The 13,310-nt window shown below is 47.8% G+C and overlaps 2 protein-coding genes across 2 annotated transcripts; one reads left to right on the top strand and one right to left on the bottom strand.

Moving 5' to 3' along the window:
* Nucleotides 1-211: 211 nt before the first annotated feature.
* On the bottom strand, nucleotides 212-12,582 carry LOC133904454 (uncharacterized). Its single transcript, XM_062345973.1, has 2 exons — nucleotides 12,280-12,582; nucleotides 212-612 (listed from the first exon to the last, which is right to left on the bottom strand). Exons 1-2 carry the CDS (start codon nucleotides 12,330-12,332, stop codon nucleotides 360-362), a joined length of 306 nt encoding a protein of 101 aa, XP_062201957.1. The 5' UTR covers nucleotides 12,333-12,582; the 3' UTR covers nucleotides 212-359.
* Nucleotides 2,794-6,094, top strand: LOC133904321 (uncharacterized). The gene is made up of 3 exons (XM_062345790.1): nucleotides 2,794-3,986; nucleotides 4,109-5,183; nucleotides 5,272-6,094. Exons 1-3 carry the CDS (start codon nucleotides 3,464-3,466, stop codon nucleotides 5,846-5,848), a joined length of 2,175 nt encoding a protein of 724 aa, XP_062201774.1. The 5' UTR covers nucleotides 2,794-3,463; the 3' UTR covers nucleotides 5,849-6,094.
* Nucleotides 12,583-13,310: the final 728 nt, after the last annotated feature.

The following is a 13,310-nucleotide window of genomic DNA, read 5'->3' as shown; positions in this document are numbered from 1 at the left end:
GTCAATCTAATCAGCGTCTATCACTGGTAGTGTTTAGTTGAGAACCAAGATGATCCTGGTTATTATTCGTTGAACTCACAATATTTTTTTTAAAAAAAGTGGACCCAAAATCTTATATTTCAGAATTATCAGAGGCGTCAAATTTTCATAACTTGTCCGATAGAAAGTAACAGACCATTGTTTTTACTAGCAGTTGACTCGCACTGATGACTGATCATTGCTCAATGCACAATTACTCATTATTAGGAATACGAAGGACAACCATATTTCAGAATTTCCAGAGGCGTCAAATTGGCATACGAGCACGATTTCCAGTCATGAGAGGTGATGCTAGAAGTTAGAAAAACAAAAGATGCATTTCACTTGTCTGCATTGCCAAAGGATTCCGAGTTTTCACTCCCAGTTGAAGCATTCGCCGAAAGGTTCTGCGCTTCCAGAAGCTTCATCTGCCGCTCAGCATGCTCCCGCTCACACTGGCTAATGCCCATGATGATGTCAAGCATGGTTCCCGTGGTGCCAAAGAAGACCAGCGGAGCTAAGGATTTCTTCTTTATGCCCACTGGAATAGCAACAAGAGCACCAGCAACCGAGAAGAACCAAGTTCCTAGAGCACTGCGTGGATACAAAAACTTCTATCAGCATACCATTATTCCAAGTCATACTGCACTAAAAGAATGCACATTTTTTCTTAGCCAAACCTATGTTGCTTCTTTTTTATATTGGTGCAATGTCAGGAAATATGATATGAAAGTCAAGCAACTCATGATATGGTGTTCCTAATCCTACTCATGATTCATTTGACAGTTTCTATTGACAAGATTCCCCAGCGAAATCTAGCATCATTTCTAAGTTGACAATATTATGAGGAATACACGGAACTGAGATGTAGCAGACGGGACTATACAACAGAATAAAGCTCCGTTTGTCATTCCAGTGATTTTTAAAAGTGCTTTTTAATTTCTATTTTTAGATGCAATTGAAAGCATCTTCTTAGAATCTGTAACAGCAAAAATCACACTAGGAATGACAAATATTCCTCTAACTAACTAGATTCTACAACACAACGCAACACAACAGCTGCAAACAAACCCTAAGCAAATGGAATGAGAGAATTTCATATTATATTGGATAAACAATATTTAGAGGATGAACAAACAAATTAGCATAATCTGTCTAATCACCCAAGACATTAAAAATAAATCGCACTAAAATTCAAACAGGAAAATCTGTGTTTATTCTCTCATTCTAACACAGCAGTTACATACATCTATAATATGTGCCTTAAAAAACAAATTCAAACATCAACTAAACGGAAAATCCAATGATATACTTCTTGGCTCTTCTTTCTTTTGAAGATCACAATGATGAGCTTGTACAAATTGCTCAGTTAGAGTGTGCTTGCTTGGTTTGCTTAATGATCTTTGTTTTTGAGATTTGGCAGCAACTAATTTTAGTTCAGTGTGGGATCAAAACTCAAAGCACTTATAAGTTGCTCCTATTATACTGCCACAGCCTTTGCTGCTGGGCATATGTTTCATGTCTTACAGCTTTTAAGACCACATCATAATGCTTGTAATCATGAGAATGATTGCAACCACGCCTTGTATTGATCAGTGTTACAGATACATATACAAGTACATGAGCTAACTGCATAAGCTACAAACGGGGAGAACCACGGGACGTGGTCACTGCATGACTGCATGCTAACACCCCCGCGCAGTTTGGACGTCGGAGTCGCCGAAGACGCACAGACTGGATCGAAATTCGTTGAAGCTTGCTGTGGGCAATCCTTTGGTCATCACGTCGGCGAACTGCTGTGTCGTAGGAACTTGCAGAACCCGGCACTCACCGATGGCCACCTTCTCCCGAACGAAGTGAACATCTAGCTCGATGTGCTTGGTGCGCTTGTGATGGACAGGATTGTTACTCATGTAACAGGCGGACACGTTGTCACAGAACACCACTGTCGCCTTGCTGTGGTTGTGCCCAAGTTCGCCGAGGAGCTGGCGCAGCCATGTGCATTCAGCCACAGCGTTGGCCACGCCTCGGTATTCCGCCTCCGCGCTTGAACGGGACACCACTGTTTGCCGCTTACTCGACCACGAGACCAGAGCATCACCGAGGAAGACACAGTACCCGGATGTGGAGCGGCGGGTATCCGGGTAACCGGCCCAGTCGGCGTCCGAGAAGGCGACGATGTCGAGCTGCTTGGATCCGGACAGATGGAGTCCCATTGCACTGGTGCCACGGACGTAGCGCAGTATCCGCTTCACAATGCCTTGATGTGCCGACGTCGGTTGATGCATGTGGAGACAAGCTTGTTGAACAGCGTACTGGATGTCCGGCCTCGTCATGGTGAGGTATTGAAGCGCCCCGACCATGCTTCGGTATGTTGATGCGTCGTCCACGGACAGTGGTGTGCCAGAGGATGCCGAGAGCTTGCCAGCTGTGTCGATCGGCGTCAAGCACGATGTGCAATCAGTCATTCCCGCGCGATCCAGGAGATCAAGTGCGTACTGCCGTTGGTTGAGGAAGAAACCAGCTGCGGTGCGACGAACTTGAATCCCAAGGAAGTAGTGGAGAGAGCCCATGTCCTTGAGTGCAAATTCAGCGTTGATGGAGGCGGTGACCTGGTGAAGTAGCACTGTGGACGACGCCGTAAGGACGATGTCGTCCACGTAGAGAAGGAGATATGCTGATTCATTGCCTTGGTGGAGGACGAACAGCGAGTTGTCCGACCGGGTGGGCTTGAAGCCGAGGTCGCCGAGGAAGCTTGCAAGCCGCCTGTACCCTATTTTACCCCGATACTTCCCCCAAGTGCCGTACCCGTATCGCGATACGTATCCGATACCGATACGCGCCGATACGTCGCCGATACGGTATCGGGGAAGTATCGGAAAATACAGCCCAAAAAATAAATAAAAATAATCCCGATACTCCTTCGATACTTCCCGATACTCCTCCGATACTTCGCAGCCCATAACCCCTCAAATTAAAGCCCACCATCTCAAGAGCCCAGTTTTTCAACCCATTTACCCATCTCAATGCAACCCTAAAACATAATAGCACTGATTGGAATGAGCCGCCGGCCATCACATGCTCTGTGCCTCCATCTCTTTGTCCGTCGCCTGCTCCATCCCGCCGGTCGAGGCCACCGTTGCGTCGCGCCGTCGCCAGCTCCTTCCCACCGGCCGAGGCCACCGTTGCATCGCGCCATCGCCAGCTGCTTCCCGCCAGCCGAGGCCACCGTTGCGTCTCCAACTCCTTCTCGCCGGCCGAGGCCACCACTAGCGCTGAGCAGCGTGCTCCATCCATTCAGCTAGCAGTTGTTCCTTTGCTTGAGGTACGAGTTGGCAACTTGCCATCTCCTTTCACCTCCTTCCTTTGCCTGGTTGTTGTCTGTAACCTCCACCCTCCAGATCTGAGGTTTTTTCATTTCTCTTCTGTGTTTTGATGTTCAGAGATGGCAAGTGGTAGTGCTAGTTCTTCGCTGCAAGGTAGTAGTCTCAATGAATCAAGTTATGGTGCCGGATCAGGTGCTCAAAGCGATGAGAATCAACTCTACGATCTTAAGTATCCTCTTTGGAGGCATGTTAGAAAACTTGAGTCTAATGGTCCTTCAGGAGGAAATGCCAAATCAGAGTGCTACTTTTGCCACAAAATAATACCTGGTAGCTATACTAGAGTGAGAGCACATTTGTTGAAGATAACAGGCCAAGGTGTTAGTATTTGCAGAAAAGTGACAGTGCCTATACTTGAGCAACTTCGCAGGGAAGTAGCTGCAGCCGAAGCAACCATTAGTACTAGTCAACCCAGGAGTGTTCCTTTGTCAATGCAGACTCTGGGTGCAGGTTTACCCCCTTCTGAAGCCACAACTAGCACACAATCAAAGAGAAGAAAGAAACAAACTGGGGTAGAAGAAAGTTTTCACAATGAACTTCGCCAGATGGCTGATGCTCTTATTGCAAGAATGTTCTACACATCAGGTTTGCAGCTTTGCATCCTATATTCTTTAATCTTTATTGCTCCTCTTTTCACTGATTTGAGCCAAAATATTTGCTGATTGCTACTGCAATGGCCAATGTGTTCCTGTCTTTGTAATTTGCAGGTCTTCCATTCAATTTGGCAAGAAACCCAAATTATCTAGCTGCTTTCACTTTTCTTGCAAACAATGATTTGGGGGGGTATGTACCTCCTGGGTACAACAAGTTGAGGACGACTCTTCTCCAACTGGAGAAGGACAATGTTGAGAGGCTGCTGGAACCAATCAAGAGTACATGGCCGACAAAAGGGGTGACAATTGCATCTGATGGGTGGAGTGATGCTCAAAGAAGACCCCTCATCAACTTTATAGCCATAGCTGGGAGTGGCCCTATGTTCTTAAGAGCTATTAACACATCAGGAGATGTGAAGAACAAGGAGTACATTGCTGAGAAATTGATTGCTGTGATAGAAGAAGTTGGAGCAAAAAATGTGGTCCAAGTGATCACAGATAATGCTTCAAATTGCAAAGCTGCTGGGTTGATAGTGGAACAAAGGTACAACAACATTTTCTGGACTCCATGTGTAGTCCACACTCTGAATTTGGCATTGAAAAACATTTGTGCTGCAAAGAACAATGATGGTGAGAACGATGAACTCATGTGGATCAAAGATGTCGCAGGGGATGCCTTCATGATTAAAATTTTTATCATGAATCACAGCATGCGGCTATCAATGTTCAATGAGTATAGTAAGCTCAAGTTTCTTGCAATTGCTGACACAAGATTTGCATCACAGATTGTCATGTTGAAGAGGTTCCTTGTTCTCAGAGATTCACTTGTGTTAATGGTTATTGGTGACAAGTGGTCAGCTTATAGGGATGATGATAAGGAGAAAGCAAGGTTTGTAAAAGAAAAGTTGCTTGATGATGTGTGGTGGGACCAAGTCAGATACATTGTTGATTTCACTGAGCCCATTTATTCAATGCTACGTGGCGCCGACACTGACAAGCCATCCCTCCATTTGATTTATGAGATGTGGGACACCATGATAGAGAAGGTGAAAGATTGCATTTATCGCCATGAGGGAAAGAGGCATGATGAAGAATCTGTTTTTTATGAAATTGTTCATGGCATTTTAGTAGCTCGATGGGCAAAAAGCAACACCCCTCTTCATTGTTTGGCACATTCTCTGAATCCAAGGTAATTATTAGTTCAATTGTCATTGTCATTTGTTTTCATTTTATCTCATTTGGGACTAATTTATGTACTTGTTTCATTGTTTGCGTAGGTACTATACTCCAAATTGGCTTTCTGAAGCTGAAGGTCGTGTGGCGCCCCATGATGATGTTGAAATTTCTGACATGAGGAACAAATGCTTTAGAAAGTTATTTCCCATTCCGGAGGACCTTATAAAAATTAAGCAGCAGTTTGCTAAATTCTCTCTATTTGGAAGTGGCTTTGATAGCCCTGATTCAATTGACGACAGAAACAATCTTGACCCTAAGGAATGGTGGGGCATTCATGGTCAAAGGACCTCAGAGTTGAAACTTTTAGCTTTCAAGTTGCTTGGGCAGCCATCATCTTCTTCTGCATGTGAAAGGAATTGGAGTACCTATGGTTTCATCCATAGCATAAAGAGAAATAGGCTCACTCCTATGCGTGCCGAGGATTTAGTGTTTATCCACAGCAACATGCGTCTTCTTTCAAGAAACTCTGATGAATATTTGAAGGGCCGAAGTCGCATGTGGGATGTTGGAGGAGATGCCTTTGATTCCTTTGATGGTGCTGGCATTCTTGAACTAGCTGATCTCTCACTAGATGAACCAGAATTTGAGGTCATGCTTTTTGAAGATGGAGAATTCTGATACAGAGCCATCTCAATTATTTGGCCTTGTGCCTTGTATCCTGTATGATGTAGTGCAATATTTAAACTTGTAGTCTAGTAGTAAACTAGTAGTATACTAGTATTATCTATTTGAATCTGAACTCGATTTGTTGGTATGAGGAATCATTCATATCATTCTCTATAATTGCTGCATTCTTAGTTTTAATTTATATATATCGGCGTATCGGCGTATCCTTATTTTTTGAAACTCCCGTATCCCCGTATCAGCGTACCCGTATCGGCGTATCCGTATCGCGTATCGGGGCATCCTAGCCTGTACCATGCGCGCGGCGCTTGCTTGAGGCCGTAGAGGCTCTTGGAGAGGTGGCAGACGTGGTCACGACGCGACAAATCAGCAAAGCCCGCTGGTTGTCTGGCGTAGATGTCCTCGTCGAGCACGCCGTGGAGGAAGGCGTTGTTGACGTCCAATTGGTGCACAGGCCAGTCGCGCGAGGCGGCAAGCGTGAGCACCGTGCGCACGGTGGCCGACTTGACGACGGGACAGTATGTCTCGCCGTAGTCGATGCCCGCGCGCTGAGTGAATCCCCGGACGACCCACCTCGCCTTGTAGCGATCGAGGCTTCCATCTTCCTTGAACTTGTGACGAAAAATCCACTTCCCACTGACGAGATTCTTGCCCGAGGGTTTGGGGACGAGCTCCCACGTGTGGTTGGCTTGAAGGGCATCGAATTCTGCCTGCATCGCCGCGCGCCAGTTCGGATCCTTCAGGGCTGCATGCACTGATGTGGGAATGGGCGAGATGCTTGTTGTCATTGCCACCGTCGCATACTTGGGGTTAGGCTTGAACGTGCCAGCCCGAGCCTGAGTGATCATCGTGTGCCGTTGGACGAGTGGGATGCTTGGCGCTGCCGTTGTCGGAACGGACGAGTCCACGGAAGATGGAGTGGGCGCGCCTGACACCGTAGGTGGTGGGGGCGAGGACGTAGATGGCGCGGCCGATGTGGCGGAACGTGGCGCAGGCTCGAGCGGCGCTGCGGGAGCCGCGGCGTTCGCTGGGGCGCTCGGCGTAGTGGGCGTCGCATCGTGCGCCGGTTCGATCGGCGTGGTTGGCGCCGTTCGTTGCCGAGTCGGGGCGCTCGGCGTCTGGAAGACCGAGCTGTTCGTGGTGTCGAGGTCTGCGCGCCAGGGTTCGTAGACGTGGAGCGATGTCGACGGCGCGGCGGATCGGGGGCGGAGCGGGAACGTCGCTTCGTCGAAGTAGACATGGCGCGAGACGATGACGCGTCTCGACGTCAGGTCATAGCACCGGTAGCCTCGATGATCCTGCGAATAGCCAATGAAGATGCATGCCACAGAGCGTGGAGCAAGTTTGTTAGCGCTTGTGGCCTGGGTATTGGGATAGCAGAGACATCCGAAGACGCGAAGCACACTGTAATCGGGAGCGCGCCCATGGAGGAGCTGAAACGGAGTGTCTAGCGACTTTGGTTTGCAGGGCCGTCGATTGAGAAGAAAGGTGGAGGTGTGGAGAGCTTCAACCCAGAACTTGGGTGAGAGCCCAGCATGGAGAAGGAGGACACGGACACCGTCATTCAGCGTACGCAGGATGCGCTCGGCCTTTCCATTTTGGGGGGAAGTGTATGGGCAGGAGAGGCGCATCACGATGCCATTGGAGGCATAGAAGGAGCGTAGAGTGGCGTTGTCAAATTCACCGCCATTGTCGAATTGGATTGCCTTTATAGGACGATCAAACTGGGTGCGAGCATAGGCGTGAAACGACTTGATTGCAGCAGCAACATCGGATTTGCGTTGTAGAGGAAACGTCCAGACAAAATGAGTGAAATCATCAAGTAAAGCAAGATAATATTGATAGCCCGAAAAACTGGATTCGGGGGATGTCCATACATCACAGTGAATCAATTCAAATGGTGCTGCTGTTTTTGGAATGGAGGAATGAAAAGGTAGTCAAACATGTTTGCCGGTGCGGCAAGCATGACAGGTATGCGACAAATCTTTATTACAGCTGAATTTGAAATGCTTGAGTAACTGAAGAAAGCTCTCCTTGCCGGGATGGCCGAGGCGCTGATGCCAAAGATCAGCGGTGACGGTGGCGAGACAGTGTGGAGAGGATGGCGGTGTGGACAGCTGCAACGGGTACAGGTCGCTGGTGCTGTCACTGCGGAGAATCACCGCCTGGGTGTGCTGATCCTTGATAGAGAAGCCAAGTTTATCAAACTCAACAGTAATGGGATTATCACGAGTCAAAGCACGAACTGAGACGAGATTTTTGATCAGGGAGGGAGAGATGAGAATATTGCGGAGAGCAAGAGGAGAAAGAGAGGTAGGAGTTGTGGAAGAGCCAACATGTGTGATCGGTAACAGAGATCCATTGCCGACCATGATGTTGGTGGAAGAGGAGTGAGGGTGGATGGAGGAGATGTTACCAGAGCCGGAAGCCATGTGAGACGAGGCGCCCGTGTCGAGGTACCAATTGCCGCCGGAGTTGTGGAGAGAGAGATCTGTCAGCGCAGCAAGCAGCTGAGGGTCAACGTTCGCCGACGAATCGCCCTGGGCACTAGTGGCGACGTGGGCCTGCGGAGGCGTGCCGGCGGGGCGCTGGCCGAGGATGCCGGCGCTGTCGCGTGGTGGTGGGAACGGCCAGGTGTGCACCAGGCCAGTCCACGGGTTGACGCCGGGCTGGAAGCCTGCTGGCGGTGCAGAAGACGTGGAGGAAGCCGTGTTGGACGGCTTCTTCTTCTTGTTGTTGAACGAGGAGGCTGACGAGGATGGCACGGGCGGGCGGTGGTTGGTGCTTGAAGAAGAACCGCCCGTGGGGCCTTGCGGCGGCTGCGACGGCAGGTGGACGGACCGGGCTTGGGCGAGGAGCGCCGCGGCAGCCTGCAACTTGGCAGATTCGCCGATCCGATGTTCCTCAAGTTGGAGCATGGAGCGCGTCTTGAGGAAGGAGGGGAGGCGCTTGCGCATTGTGATATGGGGAACGGCTTGGTGCAGGCTGGGGATGAGACCCCGAATGATGTTGAGGACGAGATTGGGCTCGATGATAGGGGCGCCCAGATTGGCCAGGCGATCGGCCATGGACTTCATCCGAGTGCAGTAGGCGAGCACGGACAGATCGCCCTGGAAGAAGCGGCGAAACTCGGCGTTGAGGTAGACAGCACGTGTCGACCTGTTGTCGCGAAACAGATTGCGAATGCCGTGCCACAGAGAGAAAGCAAAGTCCGTGTCGTCGGAGACGACGCTAAGGAGGTCGGGGGCGACGCGGTTGTAGAGCCAAGAGACAATGGCGCAATCGTTTTGCACCCAGTCGGAGTCGCCCTTGGGTGGGGAGCCATTGACGTGGTCCCCCAGGCCATACTGGCCAAACACGGCGGAGAACGCGCGTGCCCAGGCCGTGTAGTTGTCGTCGTTGAGGTCCAAGACGATGGGGACCCTGGACTGGATGTTGATGGACTGGACCACCGTCGGAGGAGCGGGATCAGAGTGGAGTTGGGCGGTGTTGGGAAGACGCAGGCCGGAGTCGACTTCCAAGTCCGACGAGGAGGAGGAGGAGGAAGAAGAGCTCATGGCGGCGATGGGAAGAGCAGCGGAAGTTTAGGATCGGGAGATGGCTGATACCATGTAATCATGAGAATGATTGCAACCACGCCTTGTATTGATCAGTGTTACAGATACATATACAAGTACATGAGCTAACTGCATAAGCTACAAACGGGGAGAACCACGGGACGTGGTCACCGCATGACTGCATGCTAACAATGCTAAGTATGGTCTGTAAATCTAATACTCTCATTATTTATTTGGTGAATGTGTACGAGTCTACACAATCAGGAGCACAAGCAAGAAGGGACAATAGTTAATATAATTTCACGAGTTAAGTTTGTCTTGTCACTTGTTCATTATGCTTGCAACAGTAAGCTTGTTGATTGATTAAGAGATAGCCATGCAACAACAAAATCCCCACACAGCAAACAAAGAGGAAGAAAACATAATACTGAACTTAAATATGTTGCAATTTCACACCAAGCTTAAGATTGTCTATGTCATACTAAAGATTGGCTGAATTTGCGCAACCTTAACTAAAGCCAGTTCCCAAATCAAGCTGAGATCATATATGATTGGCTGAATTTGCGCAACCTTAACTAAAGCCAGTTCCCAAATCAAGCTGAGATCATATATGCTCATGCCGAATAAAATTGAACATAAGTTGAACTGTTGAAGCTAGGAAACCAGCCTAAAGGTGATTATCTCACATTTAATATGTTAACTATCATGGAAGTATCTGCAGTACCTCACACCTGTTAAAAAGTTCACCAAACTTAGATATAGGGAAATAAAGTAACATTTGTACTCCTTTTGGAATCAAACTATAGTCTACAACTGGTCTACGCAGAATCCAAGCTATTTTTCTTTAAGAATATAAGTTATTGCAACTCTATAATACCCTAAATTAAACATTTGTTATTGAGATTATCTTTACGACTTGACAGGTGCACATTCCCCATTTCTCATCTAACCTCAATTCCATTGTGAAGAAAGACTCATTGAACATATGTCAAACCTTTTATTGATTCCTTTGTTTATAATTCCTCTTTCAGGAGCAAGCATTTACCCTTCCGTAGCCTTCTTTATTGCAAGACATTTACAATTGCTTTTATGTAATACACTTAGAGCAAAACTTCTTAAATTGCTTTTGATACAATGAACATGGTCTTGTAATAGGCTAATAGACATTATTTTTAAAACTTTTGTTACTGAGTCAGCAGGCTAGCAACATTGTCATGACCACAGTTATTAGGGCGTCGCCATAGCGTCGCTATATCGGTGTGGCAGAAACTTGAGGCCCGCCACGCCGACACCACGGCACGAGCTCATATGGCGTCCACCAAATTAGCATGGCGTCCCCGTGGCGCCGCTAAGGCATTATGTGGCGAGCAAGGAAGTCATGGCAAGCGCCATACTAAGGAAGAAGTGGCAGATCTGGCGGCAGGGAGGAAGTACATTGTGCGAGTTCCCGGAGGAGGCGGCTCGTGTTGTTCGTGAGCTTTGAAGGGGAGACCGGCGGCAGAGGAGGGGTGTGGTTGGCCGCAAAGGCAAGAACGCGAACGCGGCAGCACGCACTGGGGAGCAAAAGGGGGCACAAGGGTGAGAGCTTGGAGTGCCATGGCGATCGGTGAGTTGGGCTTGCAGCAGCGGGGCTTGATGAGGAGGTGAAATGAGGGAAGAGGCCAAGGCGGCTCTAGGTGGCTTATATATGTATGTGCTAAAGCCCTAGGGGATTGAGGAAACCCTAGATCTGCTATGGGCTTTTGCACCAGGCCTAATAGGGTGTGGTTGATGCTAGGGCTTGATAAATAATTCCAAATTCTCTTTCTTCATTACTGTTTTGGGCAGTGGTTTGAGTAACAATGCATTGCTGGTTAAATGTCTTAATCACCTAAAAAAATTGTCTCAAAAAATAAATTATGTTGATTAATGACCGATTCTTCACAGTATTACAAAGTACAAACACTAGTACAGATGTCTTCGGCCGTGAAAACCTGGAACACATCAGTAAGGTTTCCTCTTGACCTATGATGTGTATGTTCCTAATATATATTCATAGTTATTAAGGCGTATGTTCCTAATATCCTAGATTATGATGTGTGCATGGCGTCGCCACACCGTGCGCCATAAGCGATATAAAGGTGTGAAGGTGGTGGGTCTCCACGCCTTGACACACCGCCATAATAATTATGGTCATGGCTCATGAGTTTCTAATGGTGATGCTGGAAGTAATGTAGTTGTGATCGAAAATACGCAGACCTTTGTAGTTGTGATAAAAAAAATGCGCAGACCTTTGTAGATGTGATTAACAGCTTGCATTTTCAATCGAGAATTGCGACACGGGTTCTCACCCTGCCCATATTTCTAAAAGAGGATCTTGCAATACTGTAATTCAAACTTTTAGTTGGTCCACGACATTTCCTCAAAACTCACAAGGCACTTGACAGAACGGAATCACTTGCGCACAACAAGATTAAGGTCTACCAGGAAAATAAAATTGCTACAATCTTTAGCGGTCACGCTAAAATCTATCTTTCCAGAGGCAATTCCTCAAAGGGCCAGAACAATTTCCAGTCATACAGCACAGTGACGAGAACGAATCCATCAATGCAAGCAAATTCTAAAAGCATATCAAACATTTCAAACAGGAGCCAACGATGGCAGTACCATAGACTGCCCCCGGATCAAAGTCACCGTCTCCATACCGATTAGCAACCTAATAAGCAAGACATTCGATTCTAAGCACAATGAAATCTCGAGCATACAACTACTACCAGGCGGATGAATCACCAACAGAAGTTCCTAGTTTCGCGAATCCAGACCCAGTGAGGGAGGGATCTATGCTCTGAATCACATGCGGAGAAATAAAGAGAGAGGGGGCTCACTGACTTGGACACGGTGCAATCCTCCAGCTGCTTCTCGCCGCCGCCGATTCGCTCCATCGCTGCAACGTTTCACGCAGCCGCGGGTTGTGGTACGCTGCTGAGAACTGGCGGCAACCTAAGAAAACGATGGTGCGGGGTCTCCGAAAGGTATGACTTCGGCGGCAACGGCAGGAGGCGCCGGCGGCGGAAGCGCAGGAAGACGCGGCTGCCGGCGGCGGGCGACGAGATCGGAATGGGGTTGAGGGTGGGTTCAGGTGAGACGGAGTGCTGCCTGCTTGGGCTTCATGTGGGCTCCACCTGTCATTCACAAGACCCGGCTACGCTTGAGCCTGCTCGAACTGGAGCCCAGCTGCCACTAGACTTTTATTTATTTATTTTTATTTACAGAATTTTCAAATATGTGCTCCTGTCTTGAAAATTTATATATATATAGTTACCTACTCGTGCGTTCTAATAGAAGCTATAAAAACTTTATTGTAGAAAACGTAAAAAAAACATAGGACTCACCACGTTAGTGTGGATGAAAAAAACATGAAAAAAACCTTAAAAATGGGGGACTCATCACGTGGCGCGGAACCCATCATATGGGTGTGGGACTCTTACTCATTTTTTAAGTAGTAGGTACATACCAATCTTACGTTCTATCGGTTACAGACACCTAATCATTACTCTTGGTGTTCTTTTAAAAAGCTGTCTAATCGAAATCACCTCGTGCCTAATAGGCGATAGGTTCTGTCGCCCATCCAACAAGTATCAGACGTATAGATTTGTAAATTTTGAAAGAGGTATTTGCGTTCTTACCCTTATATTTAGAATGCAACCATGATTTTACCACTATTTTTTAGACTTTGTGATTTTGCTCTTATTTTTTCGGAACGAATGAGCCGTTTTGCCCTGTTAGGGGATGATCTCTCGTACCCTTTTGGATGGCGAGTCAAAGTTCACTGGTGGTTGAGCACTAATGAATATTGCAGTTGTGTTTCAAAAAGTGCAGGCGAAGGCTTTGGCAGGCCTGTAGTCGGAGGTCGAAGGTCG

Source organism: Phragmites australis, chromosome 22 (assembly GCF_958298935.1).
Source record: "Phragmites australis chromosome 22, lpPhrAust1.1, whole genome shotgun sequence".
In the NCBI taxonomy this organism is placed as follows: domain Eukaryota; kingdom Viridiplantae; phylum Streptophyta; class Magnoliopsida; order Poales; family Poaceae; genus Phragmites; species Phragmites australis.
The sequence above is the reverse complement of the archived record's forward strand: the minus strand, read 5'-3'. Positions and strand labels throughout refer to the sequence as shown.